Genomic DNA, 12843 nt, shown 5'->3' on the forward strand with positions numbered 1-12843 from the left:
AATAAGTTTATTGGTCAAGTATGCATATACAAGGAATGTGCCTTGGTGTTCCGCTCACAAATGACAACACAAACATACAGTTAACAATTAAGGAATAAAGCATAACCACATCAAAACAATAAGGATACAACATTACGGTCCAAACATGTGGGTGAAAATAAACCAGGGCAAAAAAGAGACTACAGACTTTGGTTATTGAGTAGAACTATCACTCGTGGGAAAAAAAGCTGTTTTTATGTCTGGCTGTGGCTGCTTTGACAGTCCGGAGTCGCCTTCCAGAGGGAAGTGTTTCGAAGAGTTTGTGGTCAGGGTGAGAGGGATCAGAGATGATCTTCCCCGCTCGCTTCATGGCCCTTGCAGTGTACAGTTCGTCAATGGGGGGAAGGTTGCAGCCAACAACCTTCTCAGCTGTGCGAACGATCCGTTGCAGCCTCCGGATGTCGTGCTTGCTGGCTGAGCCAAACCAGACCATGATGGCGAAGGTGAGGACGGACTCAATGATAACAGTATAGAATTGGACCATCATTGCCTGTGGCAGATTGTGTTTCTTCAGTTGCCACAGGAAGTACGTCCTCTTTTATTTATTTGTGTTATCACACAACTGTTTGCCAATAGCGAGCAAATTTTAGTGTCGAGTCGTTGGCCTCTGCAAGATCCTTTACGGTGCATGTGTCATGCAGCATGTTCGATTTGCTCCTCCACATGCCTGTCCGCAGTCTGTTGACTGCAGCCATAGCAGGAGCGTTCTCGTCGCGGTCCCTGTCAGGTTCTACAAGTATCTGCAAATCCTGCTACCATACCACACACTGTATCCATTGCTACCAACAGTTCCATTTATACATCAGTTTGGTATGTTATCTTTCAATGTCCTGCATTCTCAGCAGATGATCCCGTGTTCAGTGGTGTTCTGAAGAATGAGAGCTTCCTTGAAGGATGCAGGATCTGAGAGGGCTTGGCTGAGCATGTGCTGAGGATGCATCCTCCAGTTGTTTCTACAACTGTGGAGCATGGTTTTGAGATAAGAGATGGACATGCATTATGGAAACGGGCTCCACGTCCCACTGAGTCCTTGTTGACCATCAATCGCTGTTCACACTAAATCTATGTCATCCCTCTTTCGCATCCAGTCCCTCCCACTTGGGGCAATTTTACAGAGGCTAAATAACCTACAAACCTGCATGTCTTTGTGTGAGGAAACTGGAGCACCTAGAGAAACCCCACACAGTCAAAGGATGGACGTGCAAACTCAACACAGATAACACTCAAAGTTAGGATCAAACCCGGTTCTCTGGCATTGTGAGGCAGGAACTTTACCAGCGCAGAGATCAGACACCTATGACTGAGATTAATAAACTTTCTTGTTCAGAGGGTTCTAAATTGTCAGACTTTTCTACCACAGAAAAATACAGAAGCTAATTAATTTAGTGTGTGCAAGTACTGAGATTCGGTAGCTTTTATGATGCTAATGCAATTGAGGGATTTGAGAGGAAAAGTGTGCTTGAGGTGAAGGACTAGTCATAGTCCTATTGAATGCAGAGCAGATTCAAAGTGTTGTAGCATACTTCTATTCTGTTCTTGCACTTCTGCACAAAACACTCCTAAATTCTAGATAAGCACTTGTACTGTCATCACACTTAATCGTAGATGAGACAGGTCATGCAAAAAGTGTAAGTTAATTACTTTGTCAAGTACTATATCCATTATTAGCATGAGATCTTATCAACAATGGATATTGGCTTTTTGCAAGTTTAGCCTTTTAGCAAAATTCATGTTTGAAATGACTATAAAATTGTACATTTAAATGATTGCGGATCCTGTCAGCAATGTACATTACTGTGTTGAATTGGGGAGTAAATATTCTTTAACAGCAATGCCCCATCTGTAACCAGAGAATCTAATTAACTTGACTTAAGCTGCCAGTTTGTGACCAGAAAAGTCAAGCAACAGTTCAGGCGGAAAGGGAAACAGTTACAATGAACTGTCTTTGACCTGAAATTTTAACTCTGTTTCTTTCTCCAGAAGCTGTCTGATCTGCCTATAGTGCTACCACCACCATTTAAAAAAAAATGTTGATACCAAGAATCTGCAGTTTATTTTATCTTTACTTAGTAACCCAGTGAAGAATTCAAATTTCAAACTTATCCACTCAGTGACCCAAATGTGCATCCATACAAAAGATCACTTTAAATCTCCAGTGATAACTTGGATAACATTAAAATCCACCTTTACCCCAGTCTCAACTCTACTACCATGTTTAATCCATTTAAAATTCTGAAGCATAGAATATTTCTGTAGAGCTTGTTGTGCATTTCTAGTCATCTGTCATGCTACCTCTCCACTATTCCTTTATTGACCTCCATTAAAACTAATTAAATGTAATTATATAAATACACATGATTTGAAAAAAATATTGACATGACTATTCTTACTTTGATATAATTTCCTCTTCTTGGACTAGTGCTGAAAAAGCTGAATGTGTTCGAGTTGCCATATGTGAGTCTATGGAGTATGCAAAATGAAAACTGCAGAATAATGATCAGAAAAAGGTAGGTAAAAAATGTGCTGATAGCAATTTCTAAAAATAATTGTTTCTTTTCAATATTTTCTATTCCTATGCTTCCGAGCCATATCGTTTATCTTCAGTGTATGTTCAGTATCATACTTGCTTTTCTGAAGTTATTAGAATTCTGATATTTTCTGCATTAAGACCATTAGACGTAGAAGCAGAATTAGGCTATTCAGCCCATTGAGTCTATTCTGCCATTCACAATCATGGCTGATCTATTTTTGCTCCTCAACTTAATTCTCGTGTCTTCTCCTTGGAACATTTGATACCCTTACTAATCAAGAACCTATCACTTTATCAATGCAATCTTCAAAAATACCCAATATCTTGGCACCCACGGCTATTTGTAGCAATGAATTCCACAGATTCGTCACCCTCTGGCTAAAGAAATTCCTCTGCATCTCCTTTCTCAAGGCACATCCTTTTATTCTGAGGCTATGCCCTCTGGTCCTCGACTCTCCCACTAGCAGAAACATCCTCTCCACATCCTCTCTATCCAGGCCTTTCACTATTCGGTAAATTTTAATGCGGTCCCCCCTCATGCTTTAAATAGCTAATCAATTGTATTAATTTTTCTGTTTATCTCATCACATCATAAACATTGTCCTGTGTTCTTATTTATTAACCACAAAATTGCTGAACATTCTGATTACAGTATCGGTGTAGCTCAATGTACAGCAAAACATTACTCAAAATGGTACACAAACAATGTACAGCATTCTTCTTCCTGCTGCCATCGAGCAGGAGGTGCTGAAGCCTGAAGTCCCGCAGCATCAGGTTCAGGAACAGCTACTTTCCTATAATCAGGTTATTTAAATGATCTGTAACCCTAATCCTACCTTGACATCAGAACATTACAACCACCTCTTGCACTACCATGAACTTTTTCAGTTTTTCTAATTGTATTTTACACTAATGTCTTGCTTAATTTTCATTGTCTTAGAGAATGTATGTGTAATTTATGCATAATATGTTTTTGTGTGTTGTCTGTGTTTGTGTCTGTGATGCTGCTGCCAGCATGATTTTCATTGTATCTGCACCTCACAGTACTTGTGCATATGCCAATAAACTTGAATTGACTTCAAATCCATTTATCCAACACCTCAGGACTTTGATAGTGATGGACAGGCAGGCTCCATTCTATTGCATGTGAGTTTAATGCCAACTATTATTTAAAAAGACTTGTTGGATATGCTAACTTGGAAGAACATGGATATCATTGAAATGCACATCTTATTTTCAAAAACTATTATAAAATTTTATTGGATTTCTATTTCGACCTAATAGCTCTAATCAATATTTTTTCCCGAAAAAATCCTATTTCCTGCATCAAAAATGTTTTGTGGTTAATTCTATCACCCCTAGAGGGCAATGTATGTCATTGGTGGAACCATTTTAGAGTAGTGTTGATCATATTAAAAATAAAAACTTCTATCAATTTTGTCTGGGTACAGAACATTTTGAAATGAAATTAGGTTAAGTGATGCATACTTGCATTATTAAAGATAGACTTGGCTCCATGTAACACCATGCCTCACATCCAAATAAATTTACTACAATGAAGTGTGGTCACTGTTACAAACTGGCTCAACCAACATATGCACAGCGTGGTCTCTCAACAGGAATGTGATTATGGACTAGCTAATGACTAAGAAGTAAATATTGATCAAGGCATATTACATATTGAGAGAACCAGCCATTACAATAATGGAACCTGAGAGGACAGACATGATCTTGGTTTCCTGTCTCGCCTGTAAGGTCTTTTAGATGCAAAGAGACCAGTGTATGAACAAATCCATTTGGCTTGGTTTGAATCAAGTTCTGATTCAACTTTGTATGAGGAATTATATTTCTTGATATCATTTTCAGGAATTTGTGCTATTTTCGTGTACGCTCTCAGATATTCTTCTGACATTTCCCTGAACTGGCACCAGCTCATTTGTGTCTGAGTGACCAGCACTGCGCAAGGGAGTTCAATGGTTTCCAAGAAGTCAACTGTTTGCACCTTCCTCTAGCTCTAAATACTGGGTTTACTTGTGAAAATCATCGAGTGTGTCAGGGCGGAGTTCCTTCGCCATAATTCTGTTCCAGACCTGCTCATCACAATTTCAGTCATGATTACTCTGCTATTCCTATTTGAAATGGTACAACCATTGATTTCTACAGGAAACTGGTGGCCATTGTCTGGAATGGCTTAATGTAAACCATAGGACACCAGTTTGACCATGAATCCCAGCTCTATTGAAACTGCAGCTTCAGAGCAGTTAGGGGTGTTTGGCAAGATGGCCTTTTGTAGAGCCAGGCTAAAAATGTTACCACTCTCCTGAATGTGGCTGGCAGTGACATTGATCTCCATCTGCTACAGTCATTGTCCTCTACACATGGTGGCCTTAGGTTTTTTTGTTTCCCAATTGTTCCATCATTAACACTGGAATAGAAGGGAGAAGCCTAGAAATTCATTCAAAAGGGGGAAGTCTGTTAGATATGGTTAGGGAAGCCATGGCGTGTTTCATCGCTGGTGTAACATTTTATTATGCTTGAGGTCATGAGGAGAGGGAATGGTATTGTATGTTTAAAAACACAAAGGTCTTTCCTCTGCTTGTCCTAGTGTCCTGGGGATGTTTGGAATGTTAAATTTCAGGGATGTGTGGAAACTGGGATTTCATGGGTTGCCACAGACTGGGGTTGTGGAGTTGCTGGGATGGATTTAGATCAAGTTCATGATGAGGGGGTGGGAGATCATTGTTGCTGAAGAGAGATCTGCAGGAAAGAGTACATTTTAACTCAAAGGGTATCCGCCTGTGTCCCGTTCCAAATTCCAGTCCCCGCGTCAAAAGTTGTCAAGGCAGGCCACCGATTCCCATACAAATGGACCTTTTAGTGAAAGATGCATGCATTCCATGGTGTATTAATATGTGACTGGGTTTCCCAGAAGTACATTCCATGATGTAAATATCATTGTAGAAACAAAGAATTGCAGATGCTGGTTAATACACAAAAGGGGACAATAGACAATAGGTGCAGGAGGAGGCCATTCGGCCCTTCGAGCTAGCACCACCATTCAATGTGATTATGGCTGATCATTCTCAATCAGTACCCCGTTCCTGCCTTCTCCCCATACCCCCTGACTCCGCTATCCTTAATTCAGAGAATTGGCCTCCACTGTCTTCTGAGGCAGAGAATTACACAGATTCACAACTCTCTGACTGAAAAAGTTTGCTGGAGTAACTCAGCAGGTCAGGAGACCATGGACAGGTGACATTTTGGGTCGCAACCATAAAAGGTCACCTGTCCATGTTCTCCATAGATATTGACGTACCTGCTGAGTTACCCCAGCACTTTGTCCTTTTTAGACATCAACTCTCAGTGACACCCGGACATGTACATTGAAGTGTTGTGCACACAGAAGACAAGAAGTAAAATTGTGAACTGCATTCAGAGCACGATCTGTTTACCAATAAAATTTTATTTCATAACAAGACATAGGAGCAATTCGCAGTTGAAGTTTGTCAGGAATTTTGGGCCTCCACCAAATATCATTCCATGTTTTCACAGAGTTATTTATCAGCTTCTCCTCCCCCTCAGTAATAATTTCCCTGTGTCAGTAATATTTGCCAGCCTCAAGGAAAAGTCTCTCAATTATTGTTTGAATGAACAAGGTGTTTTGACAGAGTTGATAAGGAAATCCTTCTGGAGGTCCCAGTGATCAACCCCTTTTCAGTGCCCTAAATTGTTTATCTGTGATTACAGATCTACCAATGTGGGTCACACTTGATTGCCCTGAAACTCGATGGTTTGCTTGGCCAATAAGGATGGACAATAAATGTTGACCTTGCCAACAAAATTGACGCACAAACATTTTTTGAAAAGTCAAGTGAATTTAAACCATAAAGCTGCCGAATTGTCATTAAAGATCCACTCAATTCTCTATTACCTTTCGGGGAAGGAACTCTGCCATCTTTAACCTGTCTTTATTACAAGTAGCTCCAGATAAAGAAATATGGATGTTGTTTAATTCCCTTTTAAATAGTAAGCCAATGAATTCAGGGGAAATCAGGGTTGGGTAGATCATGCTGGCCTTTCCAGCAGAATCCACATTTTTGAATGAATAATCTGCGGGGGGGGGGGGGAGAAACAAATCTGCTGATTGCATCATGTAACAGTACAATTTATCAGTCTTGTATTAGTTCCGGAAGATAGATACAAAAAGTTGTAGTAACTCAGAGGGACAGGCAGCATCTCTGGAGAGAAGGAATGGGTGACGTTTCGGCTCGAGACCCTTCTTCAGATTAATTTCCTGCTGGTCAGCAAATTACAGTCTTTATGTCGACCCTACTACGAATCTTTCACAAATTTGTCTGTTCCTCAGCCTTTAGAGAGAACTATCGGTAAAAAGTTGCACCAGTGGACAAAGTGAACCCGATGAGAAGGAAATAGAATTTATTCTGTGGCTAGTCCAAGAAGAAGTGGAACCAGATACTTCCCTTTTCCCTTGGGGCTGCAAAGCAAGAAGGTTACCAATGTGGCTGACCACTCTGGTATGCTACTCCTGGTTCTAAATGAGGGTCAGAATTATCTCAGTATCTGCCAGTGATACCCTTTAGCATGATCTACTGAAGGGTCCAGATCCTCAGGGGGAGGAGAGGTGGGGTGAAAATTAGGCTTCCACGTTGCTCAGCCTCCCAGCTCCTTTGGATTTGGAAAAACTACCATCACTGGCCAACCCAGCAATTTACATGAGGGCACCTTCAAAAGCACAGCTCCCTGCAAGGGTGCTGAAAAGTTGCGTCACTTCCATGGGCCTGCAATGGGTCACAATATTTCACATCATTGGATTTGCGAGGTCAGTTCAATCTTTTGTATGTGATGTCAGACCCACCAGTGTGGGTTATACGTAATTGCTCAGCCAAGCAGCGGATTCAGGGACAATTAAGGATGGACAATAAATGATACCCTTGCCAACGATATTGACGCACAATTTTTTTTTAAAAAGTCAACTGACTGCATCAAAGTGTGTCACTGCTTTTCATGCTTGTACTAATTAGCAGTGCATTTCACTGCACAAGATCTGGTGAGAGCAAGGTCATTGGAAATGACGTCTTTAGCGGAACTACAGATTAGCATATGCATTGGGTGCCTGGGAAATGCTCAGAGGATTACATCAAAGGTTGGCTGGTAATGAAAGTGTGAATACTGTAATTAGTCATTCTGCCAAATAAAGTGGTCAGGGAAAGAGCTGTGGACAACTACACAGGTTCCATTGTTTTCAGGTGTGTTGACGGAAATTTTAGGTGGTTGAGGATGTTACCTTTTACATTGCAAAGCAGTGCATGAAACCAATGAATAGAGGGGAGGGTCGCACAGCCACTTTTTGGAGTGAATGAGGAAAACATGGTAAATTCCACCAGTAATCAGAGTTGTTAATTAGTTGTCAATATGTTACATTAAAGTATAAGAAAATAACTGCAGATGCTGGTACAAATCGATTTATTCACAAAATGCTGTAGTAACTCAGCAGGTCAGGCAGCATCTCAGGAGAGAAGGAATGGGTGACGTTTCTGGTCGAGACCCTTCTTCAGACTTCTTCGAGACATTAAAGTGTCAGTTTTTAAATATATTAAACTTAATGCATTATCACATAAACTGCGAAAAGAAACTTGCTTTTTAAAAATTGAAATTTAAAATTAATTGAGCAAAGTGCAGAGTGCTGGATTAACGCAGCAGGTCAGCAAGCATTCGGGGAAGGAATGGACAGGCAAAGGCTCGGGTCTCTTCTCTATTAAAAATAAATGCTCTATCTGCCTCCTTGATGTCAAACGGAACAAACATGCAAGGCACAGTGACCACCATGGAATGAGGATAGGTGATGGTGGTGATGAGGAGGGAACACCACACCAGGTTTAGAGCAGGTTGAGCCTCCTGGACGTGGAGTTCGGATAATGTCTGCACTACTGCTGAACTACTTATCCTTTTAGGCTCTGATTCTCATTCTCCTAGGCTCTGATTCTTCTATCAAGCGATCTTCTGGGCAGCAGGATCATCTGTGGGGGAGGGGGAGGAGTGGGGAATGAGAAAGGGAGATGTACAAAGGGTGGGTGAGATGTATTGAAGGTCCTGCCTTTCCTTTGCATTAAGTTTGCTGTTGACATTTGTGCCCTTTGAAGGCCGGGTCTCAACTTGATTCCATTCTCCAAGCTCAGGGCAGCACTGGGCAATTGTGCTGGGTCCAGGATCTCTCTGCGTTTGTCGCTCTGCCCAGTCTGTTGCTGATTCATGTCTTTTCCTTTCTTGCCGGCCACAGTAGGTGAGGAGATGGGATGGGCAGGTCCGGCCCCAGCCTTTCAAACTTCCTCACTTCAATCCCTTTCCAGCACCTTATCAAAAAGAACTAGTTTAGCTTATTACTGTCGTGTGTCCTGAGGTACAGTGAAAAGTTTTTGTTTGTGTGCTATCCAGTCAAAGAAAATGCTATAGATGAATACAATTAATCCATCCACATTGCACAGAAAAAAAGGTACAACATTTAGTGCAAAGATATAACCTTGACCATTTGTCATGCTAATCTTATCAGTGAGTTATTTGATAATGGGCGCAAGTGGTGGGGAAAAGCAAATTACGGGTGCACGATAGGTGTAGTTTGGAGCATCATGGAACAGGAGAAATTTGCAGAAAGAGATAGGGGCAAAGTTAAGGGCAGATTTGAGCATGATTCTAAATGGCACATTAGGAATTATTAAGGCAAATCATTTTTCAACATCATATCATATAGATATTCTATAAACATTGAATGATCCAATGTTTCGGGTTGAGACTCTTCAGAATGGATGTGTTGCAGATAAGGAAGGATGGCTTTGACAACAGGTGATCCAGGCAGGTTTGGAGACGTGACATTGCAATGGTGGACGTGGCCAGCATTTGTGTTGGAGAGGACAAGTAGCTTGGAGCGGAATGGAGGAGGAAGTTATTTTCTCTGTCTTCACTGGATATGGCCAAGGTTAGTTCAACAGAATTCAGAGTGAAAGTTCTCGGGAATTGTTCTAACGTTTTAAAATGTTTTTAAAAAATTGACCTTCAGTTTTTAGTACAGAAACTCCAGCTAAACAAATAATAGGCCGCAGTGTGTGAGAACAGAATCATGACCGGAGGCAATGTTTGCACTATGGGGGTGGGAGGTTGAGGAAAAAACTGATGGTGTGATCGGATTGGATGCATGGAATCTGTTGAGCATTAAGACCAAATTTACAGGAAATCCTTGAGCAATGAGGATTGATGCGATTTCATTTCAAAGGACAAATGGTAAACTGGTGAAATTTAAAAGTGGATATGGAGCAAAGACCTGGAGTTCAGAGTTCAAACATTATTCCCATTATGTATCTGTACACTGTGGATGGCTCGATTGTAATCATGTATTGTCATTCCGCTGACTGGTTCGCACGCAACTAAAGCTTTTCACTGTACCTCAGTACCCGTGACAATAAACTAAACTCAAATATGCAGGACAATTCGATAGAACAACAAGGTCCATGGATTTATTGTAAAGGCACAGTGAGTAAAAGGAAGTAATTAATGGCTGCACTTCCTTCTTACACAAAAAAACTGCGAATGGAACTCAGCGTTGTCTGTGGGAGAAAAAAAAGTGTTTTGGTCAAGATTCCAGCATCTGCAATCTCTTGTGTCTCAAAAAGCAAAACTTTGACTTTAAATAGGAACTTTGAAGGAAGAAATGGTTGTGCCAGAAGTACAGTTTCATATGCTTCATAGTTATAGATATCCATCCAAAGGTCCCTCCATTTCCTTCTCGGATCTCGGTTTGTGAGTTGGCTTAAGAACCTTCTGTCTGGGTTGGCTTCTTACCATGGAATAGTTGCATAATTCTAGGAATCCTGTCAACACTGCAACTACATCTCGTCATTCTCCAATCTGAAACATCTGTATGCGCCGGGGAAACTTGAGTAATGTTGCTTCCTGTCTGCTCCCTTGTGTAAAGCTGTAAACTGAGTAGTAAGTGGCCACTTTCTGATCAAAGTTATTGTAATACACTTAAGATATTGGAAGGATGTAACCTATTGGTATTTCTTCTATTGTTCCAAGTACGACTTCTGTAATTTAATGTAGTGTAGAGTTGGGGTATGGGCTAGTGTCTGGGTAAGGGGAAATGGGGTTGGGAGGCAACCTCCACAGTCCTCTAAACGCTTGTTGCAGCCAGCTTTCTAATTTAATGAGTCATATAACTTTATAAATGCTTGCATACAGAAAATATAGTTATGGGCTCGTCAGTCATCAAATAAAAGGGAAACTAGACATTTAAAGACTTTGGTAACTTCTTTGTACTTTACAGTTAAAAACCTGCGCCTTTATGAGTTTATGCTTTTAAATTTAATCATTTTAAAAACTACTTGCATGGGAAAAGCCTTTTGGTTTCTTTTTCTCTCTAAGAATTACAAGGGAATTCATCCAAGAGCTTCAGGATGGCAAACACAGTGGTGCAGCTGGTAGCCCTGCTATCTCTGCTATCTCACAGCACCAGACACCCAGGTTCAATCCTGACCTCGGGAGCTGTCTGTGCGGAGTTTGCATACTCTCCCTGTGATCACCTGGGTTTCCTCCGGGTGCTCTAGTTTTCACCCACAGCCCAAAGACGTGTTGTTAATTGACCTCTGTAAAATTAACAGAGGTCAATTAACAACCCCTATTGCTTTGGGGGTGGATGAAAAAGTAGGGAAACATAGAACTAGTGTGAATGGGTGATCAATGGTTGGTTTAGACTTTGTGGGTTGAAGGGGCTGTTTCCATGCTGTACCTCCAAATGAAATCAAATCTGCAGTGACGTTCCAGCAGGATACATAGAGACATGACATAGCCTGAGTGCAGCCATATATGCTGTTCCTCAGGCACTTCCATTGATCTCCCACTGGAAAAGCTCTGCCAAAATCCCAACAGACTGTATTTCTATTGGTCAGCAATATCATTTGTGAATCGTCACACAAAGTTATATTTGGGTCCAAGTTGTTCTTCTGCCAGTCAGAGCCTGGAGAGGGACATGGAATTGTAGATAATCTGCAGGGAATATGACTCTAAAATAAGTTATCTTTTTAAAAAGTGTACAGGAGTGTCTTAAGTCAGCCGAACCATACTTCCGCGAGTTATGTGATAATGTAGTATCTGAAGCATAGAAAATGCATATGTTTTTTCACTGTTTATAGAATGGGGCCCTAAAGTTTGGACAAGATTTTTTTTTGTAGTTCTGCCTTGTTACATTCTGAATCATATATCCAAGCTCTGTAAACAGTGGCTCATTTATGAGAAAGATAAAAAGGGTTTAAGCTCTTTATGTGGCAGCAGAACTTCTATGACATTGCTTGGGAAAATGTAGGACATGAGCATCATTGACCCATGTCTCTTGTATTATTAAACTAATTTCTGAGTAATCTTCTGAACAGCATGTGTTTAGTTTCTGGTCTCGCCATCTTCTTGTCTTAAATTAAAAAATTGGATAGCTTTTGCTGGTCTGCACTAATATGACTCATGCTAAGTAACTCCAGAATATCAAGATATTTACTAAAGATTGCCAGGGAAGTTTATTTGTATTTTTTGTTCAAGTTTAGTTCAGTGTAGGGAAAAGGCACATCATGTTAGTGTCGGAAAATAACTGCAGATGCTGGTATGAATCGAAGGTATTTAGTCACAAAATGCTGGAGTAACTCAGCAGGTCAGGCAGCATCTCAGGAGAGAAGGAATGGGTGTGACTAGTTTCAAACTACATTAAAAGTATTTAAAGTTTTTTTTTCATGCTTTGCCTAAATGCACGCACAGGCAAATTCAATTTGTCAACGCATTTGCTTGTGAATTGCCTGCAAAAGAATGAATGTTCTATCTGGGTTTGGAATTTCACTGCTGGCATATGTTCTGAAGCAGTCTGAGTGTCTCAAGCATATCAGCGCCGTAAACTGGGGGGGGGGGGAGTTAAAGAGAGTTGTGTAACCATAAATACTGTAACTTATTTTTTAGGGATTTAGTACATTGTTGTTCCCTTTGTGTCTTTCTAGTGGAAAATCAATGCTGATTGAACTGAGCAAACTCCTCATTTCCAGCTGGCTTTTGTATTATACAAATCATTTAGGGATTTTCTTCAGAAAGAATTGCTGTATCAACACCCATGCACCTTTTTGGATGTGACTCTATTGCTTGGCTTTTACCATGCAGTTTCCTTACTGTCTGCACATTTTGTTTTCATAACAGCTGCTTGGCAATAATGCATGTTATCTGTTTCTATTCAC

At 40.7% G+C, this 12843-nt stretch overlaps 1 protein-coding gene across 1 annotated transcript in view; it reads left to right on the forward strand.

The window, feature by feature from the left end:
- LOC144593162 (sorting nexin-31-like) overlaps positions 1–12843 on the forward strand; it is a 90750-nt gene that overhangs the window by 31846 nt on the left and 46061 nt on the right. The window contains exon 7 of the mRNA XM_078398644.1: positions 2459–2546. Coding sequence (XP_078254770.1) covers positions 2459–2546 — 88 coding nt within the window. The remainder of the gene's footprint in view (positions 1–2458; positions 2547–12843) is intronic.

Source organism: Rhinoraja longicauda, chromosome 4, assembly GCF_053455715.1.
Source record: "Rhinoraja longicauda isolate Sanriku21f chromosome 4, sRhiLon1.1, whole genome shotgun sequence".
NCBI lineage: Eukaryota > Metazoa > Chordata > Chondrichthyes > Rajiformes > Arhynchobatidae > Rhinoraja > Rhinoraja longicauda.